This window comes from Pholcus phalangioides, unplaced genomic scaffold (assembly GCF_987345545.1).
Source record: "Pholcus phalangioides strain wild (caught in Gottingen) unplaced genomic scaffold, Ppha-v1.0 ptg000022l_1, whole genome shotgun sequence".
NCBI classification, from domain to species: Eukaryota; Metazoa; Arthropoda; class Arachnida; order Araneae; family Pholcidae; genus Pholcus; species Pholcus phalangioides.
This window is the reverse complement of record NW_028301615.1, coordinates 26,451,551-26,467,143: the sequence shown is the minus strand read 5'-3', so window position 1 is coordinate 26,467,143 and position 15,593 is coordinate 26,451,551. Positions and strand designations below refer to the sequence as shown.

At 39.7% G+C, this 15,593-nt stretch overlaps 2 protein-coding genes across 2 annotated transcripts in view; one reads left to right on the top strand and one right to left on the bottom strand.

The window, feature by feature from the left end:
• LOC149070104 (uncharacterized) overlaps positions 1-6,728 on the top strand; it is an 85,458-nt gene extending 78,730 nt beyond the window's left edge. Inside the window, exons 34-36 of the mRNA XM_089249232.1 lie at positions 1,319-1,553; positions 1,820-1,991; positions 6,241-6,728. Of these exons, the coding sequence (XP_089105358.1) occupies positions 1,319-1,553; positions 1,820-1,991; positions 6,241-6,639 (806 nt within the window). The 3' untranslated portion in view covers positions 6,640-6,728. The remainder of the gene's footprint in view (positions 1-1,318; positions 1,554-1,819; positions 1,992-6,240) is intronic.
• A 4,679-nt stretch (positions 6,729-11,407) lies between these two features.
• ND-B17 (NADH dehydrogenase (ubiquinone) B17 subunit) lies at positions 11,408-12,119 on the bottom strand. The gene has a single exon (XM_089249903.1). It carries the CDS (start codon positions 12,053-12,055, stop codon positions 11,525-11,527), a length of 531 nt encoding a protein of 176 aa, XP_089106029.1. The 5' UTR covers positions 12,056-12,119; the 3' UTR covers positions 11,408-11,524.
• Between the last annotated feature and the right edge of the window lie 3,474 nt (positions 12,120-15,593).

Sequence of the window (15,593 nt, the reverse complement as noted above, 5' to 3'; positions counted from 1 at the left end):
GGCCAAAAAATTGTTTTTATAACCGTCATTTCTGTCATTTTGCTTTGGCACAAGTCAATCTTACAAGATACTGAAATAGTGCTGTGAAAAAAAATTAATTTTAAAATGTAAAATAATTTTTTTTTTCAATTATGCTCTATGATTATGTTGTCTAAAGGGGGTACCCTCTCTACGTCCTACTTTTTCTAATTTTTTTGAGTAGGAGATCTGAGGATATTTTGCTTTTTGCCATCATAAAGAGGCTTGAAATGCCATTTTACAGCTCAGACATGAAATTATTCATTTTTGTAAGTGTTGAGGGGGTATTGACCAAAAAAATTGGATCATAAATTTTTTGACTTGTTGAGAAGTGTCAGGGTTAACATTTATCTTGTAAGAATGTGTTCTTTTTTCCCCCTTTCTCATTTTGGGACTCTTTCTCAACCCCTTCTGTGACTTTTTACTACTATTTTGGGACTTTTCTATGGTGGTGAACACTGACGTAAATTCCGCAAAATACATTTTTTTGTTTTCAGATTCTAATATAGTTGTCATAAATGTGTGGAAAATTTTAAGCATCAATATACCAAATTTTTACCTAACCTAGTACCTGAGATTCGCCAAGCCCTCCTGCTGGACACTACGGCGAAGTGGTTGAGGTAGGTTTATCCCAATAGTATTCAACTTTTAGGAGAGTTCGGACCACTTCACTGATTAAAAAAACATGTCGCGGGTCACTTAATTGTGACCTGTAGTTATGCCGCAGATTCCTTAAGGGATCTGGAAGTCGGCCGTGGGTCACTCAAGTGATCTGATAATGTGCTATGGGCCACCTAAGTGCTCTGGAACTATGCCACGATGATATGTAAATATGCTGCAGGCCCCTTAAGTGGTCTATAAATGTACTATAGGTCACTTAAAGGATCTGGAAATGTGATGCAGGTCACTTAAAGGATCTGGAAATGTGATGCAGGTCACTTACATATGCAAATACAGGGAGGGGATGGTAGGAGCATCCCCCTCCCCCAAAAATTTTTACACTATGCATTACCTCTGTGATTCACGCCCCCCCCCCCCCACCTTCTATTCGAGGTGTGTGAATCCGCTTATGCTTGTAGCGGTGGCATGTTGCCACAATACTGTCATACTACAGTGACACATCTATATAATGATATTCTGCGGACCAATAAAAAATATCTTTGTTGAGGGACCATCGTTGTAGCGAAATTTCACTGTATTTCTTTTGAAGAAAAGTATGAACTGAATGAAGCACAAACTGATATTTTGAAATATTTTCCAAGCGTTATTTCATATTGAAAAATATTTCCTCCTTTTACAGTCACACGTCAAGAAAGCGAAAAAATACGAAACAAGTTGGAAGTTGTCTTCCTAGTTAATGAGAAGCGGTCCATGATGCCTACGAAGAAATCAAAAATCTTGAAGGGACTCGAAAGTGTAGTGAAAGCCATCGACCAACAGTTCGAATCCAATGGTTATGGGAAAATATCTTACACTTTGATTGGATTCGGAGGCAGTGGCGTTCATTACTCCCCGACAATCCATACAGTTGACAAGTAAGAGCGAATGCATTGTAACAAAACGTTTTACTTGTTCTTTTATTAGATCTGATGTAGCAAACTATATACATTTTTGATTCCTTGAAGTTTGTTATAATGGAAAGTAAACTTAAATTCACCAAATATTGAATATTTTTTAGTAATTTATAACGAGACACCCTGGGGTCGATTCTTCTTTTGATGCCTTTTTTTCTTATATAACTATTACTGTGATGTGTCTCTATCAGGATAAAATACATCAGCTTGATTCTTTCTGCTTTCAGTAATGTCTGGGTACCGATGAGACAAATCACGAACCAACTCCTGAAAGGACTTGAATTCAGAGGAACCGAAACCTTTTGTCCAGTTGAAGCGATCAAATATGCAGCAGAGGTCGTTGGTCATGACACATTTGACTCGAAGGTCTTCATCATCGTTACTGACAATGATCCTCAGGTGATACGATTTTGCTTTTTCATGAATAGTTATGAATATTATCAGGGCTTAAATTACAAATTACAATACAAGCATGCAGTGTGTCACAAAAGTTTAGGCCCACAATACATTCTTTAATAATAATAAAAATAACTGATGGGTCTTGTTAATAACTTTATAAAGAGATCATGTATATTCTAGAACATTGTTTCTCAATAGCCGGGCCCTGACATCAGTCAAAGTGGGCCGTGGGTGATTCACTGTTTCGTTTTCCCAATTTATTTCCCATTTGTTCTGTGTATTACCGAGCCTTCCATTCATGAAAAAGTAATCAACCGAACTGTAGAGCATCCAAAGGTTGAGAAACACTGTTTGAGAATATATGATGTGAAGGTCTCATAAAAAGCAAAACTTAAAAAAAAAAAAAATTTATTTAATTTTAAGTTTCTCAAAGGTATAGGCACAGAATCAAATTTATGCGAATTTCAATATGGTACATAGATGTACATCGCAAAAGAGTTTGTTATTCAAGCTCGAATCTATGGGGAGAAGGGTTGATTGGAGTGATCATCCCCTCCCCTCCAAAGTGAAATATGCAATAATTCATGAAATTTTCGTAACTTCTATATAATAACATTACATTCAATCAATCTGTTGAAAATTATCTGTACCACCGTTTTTGATTAAATAAAAAATTCAAGAAATCTTCGATTAAAAAATGGGAAAAATCAAAAAAAAAAAAAAAAAAAAATAGAAACTGTCCTTGAAAAGGCAGGACGTATGGTCACCATATTCATAATCTAAAAATCCCCCCCCCCCACCCAAAACCGATCTCTAGATCCGACCCTATTGTCTTGGTGCTACATGAACCTTGAATGTTTTCCCGAGTCAAGCACCATGCCAAAACCCACTTAGTCCTCAAACAAAGAAGTATTATGGATATGAGTACTAAAGTCCAGGTGTGGCTTAAGCGACGTTGCAAGGAGTGCAGTATACCCGGGCGGCATCCTATTCGTTTGTGGGACTCCTTTTTGCATATAAATTTTTAAGTTTTGGAATAATAAAAACTAACAAGAGAGAGAGAGGCACCACACGCTTTCACTCTTTTGAGCCTTACCTAAGATGAGAAAACATCAGGGAACAGACAAGGCCTCGACAGTGATGGAAACAAGAATAAACTGACATGAGGCAAAAGTGCATTTTGGTTAACCCCTCCCCCACCCCCACCTTATTTATTTTTAACCCCACCACATTTATTTTTCAGGAATGGTCAAATGAGGACTAAGAAAGAATTTTGGTTCTCATTTGTTCAGGGCCTCTAGCACCAGAACGCCTCAGTTTCTGCCTTGGGAATCTTGGAGTAGGTATTTTGGCATGAGCAAGGTTCACTTCAATGTTGGAGATTTGAAATAAATTTTAAAAAAATCAACCCAAAAGAAAGCAAAATATAAAAACTCATCAATAAGAACGGTTTTGTTGAAAAGTTATCTGGCACAATCAAAAATAGTAAAACAACCCTGAACCAAAGAATGGGACAGCTACTTTGAAAGCAGGACGTATGGGTCGATAGTATTTTCTGGGTAACAGTGGTGTGGATGGATAAAGAAAATCAGGTTGATCCCAAAGTTCCCAGGCTGAGGCCCTCTCATCTGTTCACTAGGGTCGTATTTAAGGGTGGCAGGTGAGCTCGAGCCGCCCATGCTAAGGAACGAGTTAAATCTTTTTCTCAAATTTCTGTTGAATTAAATCAATTTAAATGAGACATCTATAAATCACTAGCATGTGGTGAGCATAATGAACCCAAACGAAATTTCAAAGACCCTAAAGTTACCAGCTGACATAAAGAATAAAAAATATGAAGACTAGCCCCACGACAAAAACACTCTGCTAGTGAAATAAAGCATAGAAAAGAATTTAATAGTTCGAGAGAGAGAGAGAAACTTTTCTCAGATGAATTCATGATGTCAGCTATTTGCAAAAGAGCAACATGATTCTTGTACCTTTCTTGGAACATCACCCTGGGCAATCGGACTGGACTCAAGACCATATTATTATGTCGCTGCCCCCAGGTCTCTCGATGAACCTGCTGTCACCAGATTCGTCCTGTCGCACGTATCTCTCCAGGGGTTCTTCTCCGAGGACTTGACGATGCGTAGACACTCCCAGGAACAAAGATTCAATAACAAATAAACAGCTTTATTCACATAAACTAAAAGTACTGCTAAAACTAAAGCAGCCCTCCAAAATGCACGTCTTCTCTCATCGAATTCTACTGTTCGAGTCCCCTAGAATCTTGTTCTTCTATTTCCAACCATCACATGCCACGCGTACCTTGCATGGATTCACCAGCCTTTTCAATTTCTACCCTTCGTAACATTGCCCCCCTCCTCGACAGTTGCCCGTCCCGGGAAATGTAGTCCTTGTGGTAATAAGTAAGTCTGATGACATAGACCACCTTGAACTTCAGTGTCATTTGAATTCACATCACGATGTTGTTTAGTCTCTTCCTGACATGGTAACGTCCTTTTCAGGAAGTCTGGAGTTTCTGACACCATCCTTTCCGTCGTTTTGGATGCCCTTCTTTCCTTCGTTTCGGACATCTTCCTTTCTGGTGTTTCGGATTCCAAAGCCAGACAAGGTCTCTCTTCTTTAAGTCGTGAAACGTGGCCTTCGCATCGTAGCAAATCTCGGAGCCGATGTCGATTCTGCTGTGGTGGTCGAGTGGTTATAGTGACAGACTCGCGTCGCGAAGTCCCGGGTTCGAACCCCACCGTTGCCACAGTGGTGGTCGCTTGCAGTTGGTTTTCTGTGGTTCCCAACGTCAAGGCGTGAATGCGAGCCGATCTCCCCTTTAAAAAGTCTCGCCACAGAGAGGAAACAGACCAAAAAACAGCACAAATGTGGTTCAATCATAACACATTACTCACTTCACTTCTGAAATATAGATGGCAGCACTAAAAATCCGAACACAACACTACATAGGCACTCAGGTTGTTAGGTATACACACAGTTACACTTTCGGCACAACTCACTAGGTAGTAAATCGCCCACAGGTGGTGATAGACCTGAGTTGTGTTCGGTTTGAAGGGGGAAAAAAGAAATGTCTAGGGATTCGATGCACACATCCTCAAGTGCTCCTGGAACTCCTCAACATATTCTTCCATACGAAGAGGAGCATCTGGCGATCGCCCAAACAGCAAGTCACTCGACAGCCGAATGAGCATCTGTGACGGTGAGAATCCAGTGCTCTCACTGACGGCACTCCTATAGGCCATAGGAGGCAATAGCTCGATTTCCAATCTTGTTGGTACTTCGACACGAACAGCGAGAGGTAATTCTGGATGGTTCTGTTGAATCTCTCCACCATCCCATCAGATAAAGCGGAGTAGATCGCGTCTTTTCCATTCCCAGAAGTTTGCACATCCCGAGGAATGCCGCTGACGTAAAGTTTCTTCCCTGATCGGAATAGATCAGCATGGGGACTCTGAATCGGAACACCCAATTCTGCACCAACACTTGTGCCAGCGTCTCGACCTCCTCATAGGAAAATACTTCCGGCCACTTGGTGAAACAATCCATCACCACAAGTATATACTTGTTACCATTGTGGGTTTCAGGTAACAGTCCTAGGATGCCCAGGGCAATTCTCTCGAACGGTGCACCAACGTTGTAGCGTTGAAGTCGGGCACGAGTCCACTTCGGAGGTCTTTTTCGGGCGGCACAGTTCTCACACCACTTCTACACATCCGTCCCGAACTTATCGCAATAGAATCACACGCGAATCCTCCATAGCATTCTGGTGATGCCGAAATGTCCATCAGTCGCGAGTCCGTGCGACTCTTTTAAAACTTCTTCCACATCGCCTCCAGGTATGATGAGTTGCCATCTGAAAGTCTTTCCCGTCTCTGACTCCCAACGGCTGTAGAGCATGCCGTTCCTCATCTCCAAGTCCCAGAGGGTCCCAATATCTCTTTGTGGTCGTAGTGGAAGCCGATTTTCATATTTTTCGTTGTGAGAGAACGGTGCTGGAATTCATGCTTCACTTCATCTGGCGGCGCAGTATTATTGCATATCCAGTCATTGTAGGGGCAACTGTTCGTCCAGTAACATAGCGCGTGTTAAGTTTATAATATTGAATTGTTATGTTTTAACTATATACTGAATTTTTGTTTTATAAGTTGTGTGCCTAATTATAGTGCTTATTATAGTGTTGTGCCTAAACTTTTGTGTAAGGTGCACAAAATTTATTGATAATACTTTTTATTTACAGGAAGCGGACACTGACACATTGCAAACCGCCCAACGTTACCTGGAAACAAACCACATAACTTTATACGCTCTCGGAGACTACTCGAGCATCGAGAAAGGTAAGAAAGTGTTTGGGGTCAGAGCCGATGGCATGCTGTTCCCGGCCGGTAAAGATGGCGAGTCTTTTCTACCGTACCCACGAGGAGACGTGGCAAAATTAGTCTCAGGTACGAGAGGGTCGTTGTTCTTGAAGAGATTCGTCGAGTCCAACGGTCCGACTACGTTCTTCACTGAATTCGCTACGGAGATCTGGGCCAAAGTCCGCCGAGAGGTAGAGCTCTGCCGTGATTGCAAGACAGTCGTCAGTGGATGGTGGTATTATTTCAATCAGTGCAGAGTGTCAGACTGCAGATCATCGTAATCATAAGTCCTTTCTATGTAGGAAGTAGCATTTAAAAAAATGTGATTATATTTTTTGTATAATAAAATGAATAAACCTACGAGAGACAAGTTTTGTTTCTGAGTATAATTGGCATTGCTTCCCTCACATTTCAGCGAATCTGAAAAATTATGAAAAAATGAGACCATTTTCCAAAAGTGCGACGAATGTCGAAAATAAATCAGCATTTACTAATCTCTCAGGGACAAATAGTCTGAATTTTTAGATTATGTTGAAGGAAAGCTTATTTATCTTCGAAGGATATAGTTGAAACTCGTTTTTGCAAACTTATAGAGGGTGAAGATAAACTAGATAGTCTGTGTGTGTGTGTGTGGGGGTGATGATTATGATGTCAATACATACACACAGTAGAGAATACAAAGGAGGGGTTAATTTCCCGTATAGTATGTTTATGTAATAAAAAATCCTTCCTCCTAAAGTCCTTCGGGAACTCCTGTTTACATTACTTTTCTTTTAAACCGAGCACAACACTGGTTTATCACCGTGGGAAATTTACTACGCAGTGAATTGTGCCGAAAGTGTGAGAGTGTGTCTGATTTTTCGGTGCTGCCATCTGTATTTCAAATTGTGAGTGAAGTGTGATGATTGAATATTCGTGCCGCTGTGTGCCTTAGCCCAGACTTTTTAATGGGGCGATCGGATCTCGTTCCCACCGCGAGGTTGGGAACTACAGAAAACCACTTTCAGCCGACCACTGTTATAGCGCCAGTGTGAGCGTATTACTGTGAACAAGCACACGTCTTTATTGTAAGAGCGGGTCGATCCCCCTCCTTTCCTCCAACCATGCCAAAAAGGCACAAATCAGTTTCCCAAAAGTGGACGATGGAAAGATCGAAGGGGGTGATAGAAGTTACTGGTATTACGTAGGATCCCCCCCCCCCCTCATGGGTTTGTATGATTTGGAAGCCGATGAGAGAGAAAAAAATTGAGAAGAGGGGGCGATGCAAACAAATTTTTTTTTTTTTTTTTGGGAAACCACAGGCATAAATAATGGAAATCGTAATTAGAAGAAAGCATATTAAAGGCCGAAAAAGGAGTAATAAATAAGTTAGAGGCGCTAGGACTCAGAAAATTGAAAATCCTTTATATAGAGGTTAATGATTTCAAGGCTCTGAGCTTTTTCCTGAAGGAAGCATGTGAGACCCCCCCCCCCCACATCCTCCACAGGCAAGGCCGGATTAAGCAAAATAAGCACCACAAAAAGATATCAAATGGTATTTTTTTTTAAGTGTGCAATTTTTTTTCAACATCGATCATTCGATAGAAGATCTTAAATCTTTAAGAACACTTGATTGTATAGTTGAAGATCATTATCACACAAAGGATGGCACAAAAGATGAGAAACTAATAATATTGCAAACTAGACTTCACATTATTGCTGAGTTTTTCGACTAGCTTTTCACAATTTTCTTAAAGTACGCCCAGGGCTGTCTGAACATTATCACACTGCCACATACAAAGCAATTTTTCTGAAAGAGGCACTACCTATTTGCATATTTACTCTTGAAAATCGAAACCAGATCTAATTGTCACTTGACACCCCAGTGCCAGAAGTATCCAGATGGGCCCATGCAGTAAATCAAGTTCTACAGAATAAGGACATGATTTTTGTGGGTCATTAGTGAATGAACTGGGTTGTTTGATCTATAGAAGTAAAAGAAATGCTACCAGGTGCAAATTATATGGTAAACATGAGAATGTATCTAAAAGAAAAAATACCCAAAAATATATATAACGGTAATTCCACACACCGCGGTGAGACCCACAGAGCAAGAATAATATAGAGCGCTCGCGAGGGGTTACAATGTGAAGCAAAGATCCGGAGTCATGTGACTCCGGTCAAAAGGCTGGTCAGGGAATCTCGCTTTCAATGCTTTCCATATGGCTATTCCTATGGCGATCTACACGCGCTGTCTTATTTTTATTAGAATGGTCAACACTTGCGCAGCTTTCGGATGTTCTGAACGGTTTAGGAAAGGGGGACCAGTATCCTTTCACAATTGAGTACTTTTTTGCTTATTCCCCTTCTTATAAATTAAAAATTGGAATATTAAATTGACGATTCAATGGATTTCTGACGTAGTCTCAGTTTTTAACGATTCCATTTTGGATTTAATTCAATCATGGCGACATGAAGGAAACATTGAGGAGGTGGGGGGGGGCTGAAAATCTCCATTCATTCCGTTTATAAAGGACTCAAACCCCGACAAAAAGTGGGAAATGCGGCTTATACGGTGGGGATTAAAATTTAAAAATTTATTTGATCTCAATTTTCTATTTGGGTGAGCTCTTCAACATCTCTCACTGCGAGAAATGGAAATCCTGACAATAATGTGGCTTATATGGATTTATAAGATCACAACAATCATATGAATTTTAAAGCAATTCAAATTTGTCGCGATGAAATGAGTTTGCGACAAATTTGTACCGCGACGAAATGAGCCTGCGACAAATTTGTACCGCGACGAAATGAGCCTGCGACAAATTTGTACCACGACGAGTTTGTAGCACGACGAATTGTCCCGCGACAAGTTGAGCGTGACGAATTGACCTAGACCCACATTTGCTAGAAGTGACGTCCTCGCTGAATCTTTTAACGACATGTGATACCGGACATTTATTCAACATATGGCACATTTAATTTTTTGCAGTCACATCACTGGCTTGCAGTATCTTTTGGAAATGATAAAGCAAATAATTATCATATCTCGAGAGTGATTCAATTTCACTTCTAGCTTGTCATGACAGCCCACACAGGTTCAATGGCATACTTCGCTCACTGATACGCCATCCCTCACAGCAAGTACATCACGACCTCCCTCAGCATGGAATACAAGTTATAAAAAATGAAACAATTGTCATGACGGCTCGTGCCTGGACACTTAATATCAGCTTTGCATTGAATACATGTGCAAAACAAAGAAAAATAAATAGGTGATCATCCAAAAAAATCGAAGATGAAAGTAAGAATTAAGAGGAGAAAAAAAAACTAGCGCTACGAGCAAGATTCGAAACCGTCAACCTTCCAATTGCCAACTAGAATCTTCCAACTTGGTTAATAATGAATGTTAGCAAAAGTAATACAATCGATCAAGTCTTAAACATCCATTTGTCACTAATGCACATGCTCTCTCAGAGTGGACACACAGAAGTGATGTCACTTCTGTACACCAAATAAACATACCGCACCATCATGGCCAGATCTTGGCCATCTGAAAGGGAAAGGATTTTCTTAGGCGGCCAACTGAAGAGGGGCAATTTTTATCATCAAAATAATATTCACTTACACTTGAAAATGTCAAACCGGCCCCACGCACTGTATATGTATCTGCAGTGTTTTTTGAAATGGCATAACAGAAAGCTGTGGGGTCCAAATGCTAGCACAAGCGTCTCAAAGCAGCTGTTGATAGTGCACATGCATGAAGTTGGTAAAAAAAATTTTATACAAAACTTGGAGCAAGTTTTTGACGGTACAGCACTTTCATAATTATGCATGTGTGTGGTTTTCTCAGTATAAGAAATTATTTTTCACTCAGTGGTGCCGACATGCAGAAAACATTGGGGGGGGGGGGGAATGAGGGCTGAACATTGCCAGTCATCCAGAAAATACACAGGGCAGGGGAAGGAGCATTGTATCTTGTACATTCATTAATTATTGGGGGAACCTCAGCCTCTCCCCAGAATTCATTTGGGGAAGGAAGGCTCAAATTTTTTCCCCCCCCCCAGGTTTTGGTGTCTTTGTATACTTGTCTTTATCAATTTATTCCAACATTGGGGAGACCTCATCATAATGAGATCTGTTTAAGAGTTTTGATATCAACCCCCCCATTGGACGCAACTGCTGTAATAGCCACAGTATTCATATTTTCTTTTTGCTCTACTTTCTCAGATAACACTAGCACTATTGAGCAGCTGTTTCTTAATCTAGCCAGGTTTGAGTGTGTATCAGTTCACTCAAAACTTTTCCAAACATGGGTGGTGACGAAAGGGATTTGCTAGGCTCATTGCGAGACAAGTTTCTCGCTAATTTCCTTCCATTGGATGCATTTTTGATCTGACAGGCACAGCGCTGCAATTTTTTAATCTCGTATGCAGCATTAAAATTGTTTGACTGGTTTTCTATGTCAAATAAATGGCTTTTCATAGGGACGTTTTTTTTTTTCTATTGAATTCCCTCTAATAATGATGTATATCAATTGGTAGTTATATAAATGACTCAATTAGAGGTGTTTATTATGTTTATCAAGCACATCGCACCTGAACTCAGAGATAAACATATTGCGCCCAACAGAATGATAAATATGTAAATTTGTAAGGTTACAGGTGGGAGGATTCAGAAGAAAAATCTCTCAGCCTGGACGGGGGGGGGCATGATGCACTTAACATGGCCCTGGACTGAAAGTTGCCCCGTGTATATAAGGAACTCAAGAGCGTACACAGAAGTTGGAAGAGAGCATTTAAGTATTTACACTGTATGTTCATTAATTATTGGGGTGGGGACTCGGCACCCTTACAGACATAGACGTAAAGATTTTCATATGTTACTATGGAGGTAATAGCAAATGTTATGGGTGGGGGCTTGGGCCCAACAAGTTTACGCCTATGCTCACTGAATTTACTGGGAAGCTCAAATGGCCTCAGTCCCCCCCCCAGGTTACGGTGCCTATGTGTATGTACACTGTAAATGCTGCACGTTTCAAAACATTAGGATCATTAAAAACTCTGAAAATGAAAGCTTCGTAATTTATTACGGTTGTATCTTTTAACACAAACTCACGTATCGAATGAACAAGACTCTACATTTATCTCGTTTCAAGCAACAATAGTTTATTTCCTACACTGCCCTCTAATCTCGAAAGACATTCCTGTCTTTGAACCCGCAGTCATAGTAATCGGAGGGCTCGAACCTGTCTCTTTTGAAAGGATATCCCTTGTCACCGGGCACGAGTGACGGCCGAGAGTAAGTGATCCGCAGCCCGAGGCTCTCGGTCCAATCTTTCTGGTTATACTTCATGTAGTAGTACCCTGCGTACAGACCCGCGAAGCCGACCAACAGCTTGGGCACGTTCCATCGGAATATCTTGGCGAACTTCTGACCGAAGACCGGAGTCATGGCGTTCTCGATCTTCTGCCAGGGATACGACACCAGGCGACGGATGGGGTTCTTCAGCTCGCGTTCCAGCTCGGGCACGTACCTCGGTTCGTCCTCGGCCAGGATCTGGTCTTTGAACCACTGGTGTCTCCAGCGGCGTTCTTCGTCGTTGTACTCTTCGGATACCCGGTACCGCTCATCCTCGTATATCCCTCTGATACTCAGTGCCTTATTGCCACCGTTTTCGGTGGAGGGATAAGGATATTTACTTTTACCCGACGACATGTTTACTAAAATTTCTTAACCATGGACGAATCGGGCAAAGATCAGTTCGGTTTGAAGTTTACGGACGAGATCAAAGATAGGAGACCGTATGACGATCGTCTGCTGTGAGTCTCCAATGAAATAGCACGATACAATCAGAAGCATATTTCTACGAACAAAGCGTTCTCGTTGATTGGCTAGCATGCTGCGCGTAATTTCAGCTGTTTGCTTTTTCAAAAAAGGTTTAAATATATCCTTTTATATATACACTGAGCTATAAGTAAAATTCACTTATAGCTCAGTGTATATATATATGATCTTTTTTCCCCTTCTAAATTATAGATGGCAGCAAATTAATTTTCGACATTTTCCTACTGCTGGTCAAAGCCGCCCAAATTGGTATATGTAAACAAACCCATGGAGGAATGAATAACGTTATTATGCATTCCTCCATAAAACAAACCACTTATAGCTCTGTGAAACAAACATGCCTGTCTGCAATCAAGCCACTGAGCTATGAACTTTTCTTAAGCCGGGTTTTCCTAGGAATAGGTTTGTTGCGCAACGTGAACCGAATTAGACTATTTCGCACCGACAGAAACGTGTTACATAATCACGCTACGCGTTTGTTTTCCTAGCGAGGCGCATCAGATCAGGGCGGCTATATTATAGTATATGGCCTTGGCATCAGCTACCCTGTCGTCTGCATGCTCCGGTTTGAAGGGAAGGAAAAGAAAACACACAAGAGTGAAGAGAATATCGGCAAAACCGCGCACGACGCATTTGACTCCGCCAGAAGCAGTCGGCCAATCACACCCGACCTAAAGCGCTGTCGTCAGGCGTATTGCGCTCTGTAGGAAAACAGTCATGCTGCTTTTCTTACTGGTGAGTGGACGGCGTGTCGCGCTGGGCGGAGATACGGGGGGGGGGGTGGCTGCGTCAAAGGTTGAGTCCACTGACCTGTTTATATATGCATATATGAATTGTCATCATCATCATCTTGCCCCCCTGCAATAATGACCGTGCCTCCCCCCCCCCCCAGACTTCCAAGTCTATTCCGCCTATGGCTGGGCGAATCACGTTGCGCGCGGCACAGGAAACCTGCACCTTGGAAAACACGGCGTTAGATATCAAATGTAAGGAAACCACGTGACTCGGTGAAAACAAAGTTCGTTTGTCCATACAAATGTACAGTTTGGTCTCTAAATTCGGTTTTAAAGATTAAAAAAAAAGGATTGGTAACTCATCTTAAGATGAAAAAGGATTAAATTATTTATTTCATTAATGCTGAAAAATTTCCTTCAATTCTTGAATTTTCTTTAATTAATTCTGGAACAATTATTATTTCTTTCATTACTTCTGGAATAATTGCTTTCATTGATTCTGAAATTATCTCTTTCATTAATTTTGGAATCATCACTTTCATCAATGCTGAAATTATTTCTTTCATTAATTCTGGATTTGCCTTCATTAATTCTGGATTTGCCTTCATTAATTCTGGAATTATTTCCTTTATTAATTATTTCTTTCATTACCTTCTGGGGTAATTGCTTTCATCAATTCTGGATTTGAAATCATTTCTTTCATTAATGCTGGAATAATTTCTTTCCTCAATTCTGGAATTTTCCTTCATTAATTTTCTTTTATTAATTTTAGAATTATCTTTCATTAATGCTGGAATTTTTCTTTCATTAATTCTCGAATTATCACTTTCATCAATGCTGAAATTATCTCTTTCATTAATTTTGCCCCTCATTTTCATTATATATATAATTTTTTACCCATTTCCTTCATTAATTTTTACCCATTTAGTGCATGACCGTGCCTTCCATTCCAAAAAAAAAAAAAAAAAAAACCGTAATCAACCGGGCTGTGGGCTTTCAAAGGTTGAGAACCACTAACATAGAGAGTGTGTAAGCATCGGAGTGAACAGAAGAGCGACTTAGATAGTGTGTAAGCATGGGAGTGACCTATAGAGTGTACATGGAAATGATCTAGAGTGCATGGAGCGTAGTGACCGGAGGAGTGACCTAGAGAGTATGTGTAAGCATCGGAGTGAATAGAAGAGCGACCTAGAGAAAGTGTAAGCATCAGAGTGACCTAGATGGTGTGTGAACATGAGAGTGCCAAGAGAGTGTGTGTAGTTGACCACGGTAAGATGGTCTCTGACCTTATATGACCTTCATCCCGAAAAAGAGGGGGGGGGGGTTAATTTTAAAAAAGAGTTGAGAAGAAAATCAGAATATATAAAATGGTAAAGGGCGGCAAAATTCGTGTGGCTCAGATTTTGCAAAAAAAACCATATATCCGCCTCTGGCCCTGTTCAGTAGGGGCTTAGAAAGTGTTTCAGATCTGCGGGTACTCTACTGCAGCTTTAAGGCAAAGCGTAAATTGAGCCGCGTGCTACGTTCGCGACACGACGCAGGTTTTGCGACCAACGGAAATCAGGACAGCGCGAATTGAGACGCGAGGCAACACTACGCTAATCGCGTGTACTCATTGGCATTGCTTTTGAGTCTCAGATTTTCGCGTCCCAGCGCGCACGATTCTCCGTATTCGGTAGGGGTTTTATAAAAATTAAACCGTCATTTTGATAGAGTTCGCATTCTCTTATGAAAAATGTTTAATATCAACGTTATTTACATATATTATCAATTACTTCTTTAATTAATTCCTGAATTATTATTTTTTTTCTGAATTTTTATTAAATTTTTATTATTGTTCTTTCCAAAGTTTTGACTTTTCATTAGCTCCAAATTTTCATTCATTATGGAGTTATTTTTAATTTCGGAATTCATTATGGGACTCATTAATTTCGGAATTCACTATGGGGTTCATTAATTTCGGGATTTTCATTGATACACCAAATTTTCACTAATTTTGTGTTTCCAAATTTTAAATTGCCATTAATTCTGAATTTTCATTAATTTTTATGCATCCATATTTTTTATTAATTTTTAGAGAAAAAAAATCCACTTTTATTTTTCTAATAGCCTGCGAAATCATTTCCATTAAATTCCCGAATTCGGTTTTAATTCCGAATATTCATTAATTATATTTCATCGATCGATAGAGGAATAATGTTTCATTAAATCTGAAATTTTTATTAATTTCACTAATTGCTAAATCACTAATTTCTAATCTTTTTCCCATTAAATATGAATTTCCATCAGTTCTGGAATTATTTATTAATTTTAACTTGTGATCAATCCTTTCATTTGTTTTAATTTTTCACAAGTTCAAAAATTTTCATTTATTATGGGATTAATATCGGAAATTAATTTCCGAAAAATTCCATTAATTTCGGAATATTGATTCATTCCAATTTATTAATTATATAATAATCATCTTCATTTAATTTTATCAATTGTGTGATTCATTCTAAATTTTGAATTTTCTTAAATTCTATATATTTTCCCTGAATTTTCATTAAAATTTTTATCCCTCTCTTAAATTTTCGTTAGTTTTTATCCATTTTCAATTAATTTATGTAAATAGTTTTCATTAATTTATGTACTTTCAGACGTGCCAACTTTTGAAATCCAGATTCTCCTGAGGG

Bases quoted from the DNA above. Each gene is read 5' to 3' on its own strand.
- ND-B17 (XM_089249903.1), bottom strand. From the start codon at position 12,055: ATGTCGTCGGGTAAAAGTAAATATCCTTATCCCTCCACCGAAAACGGT.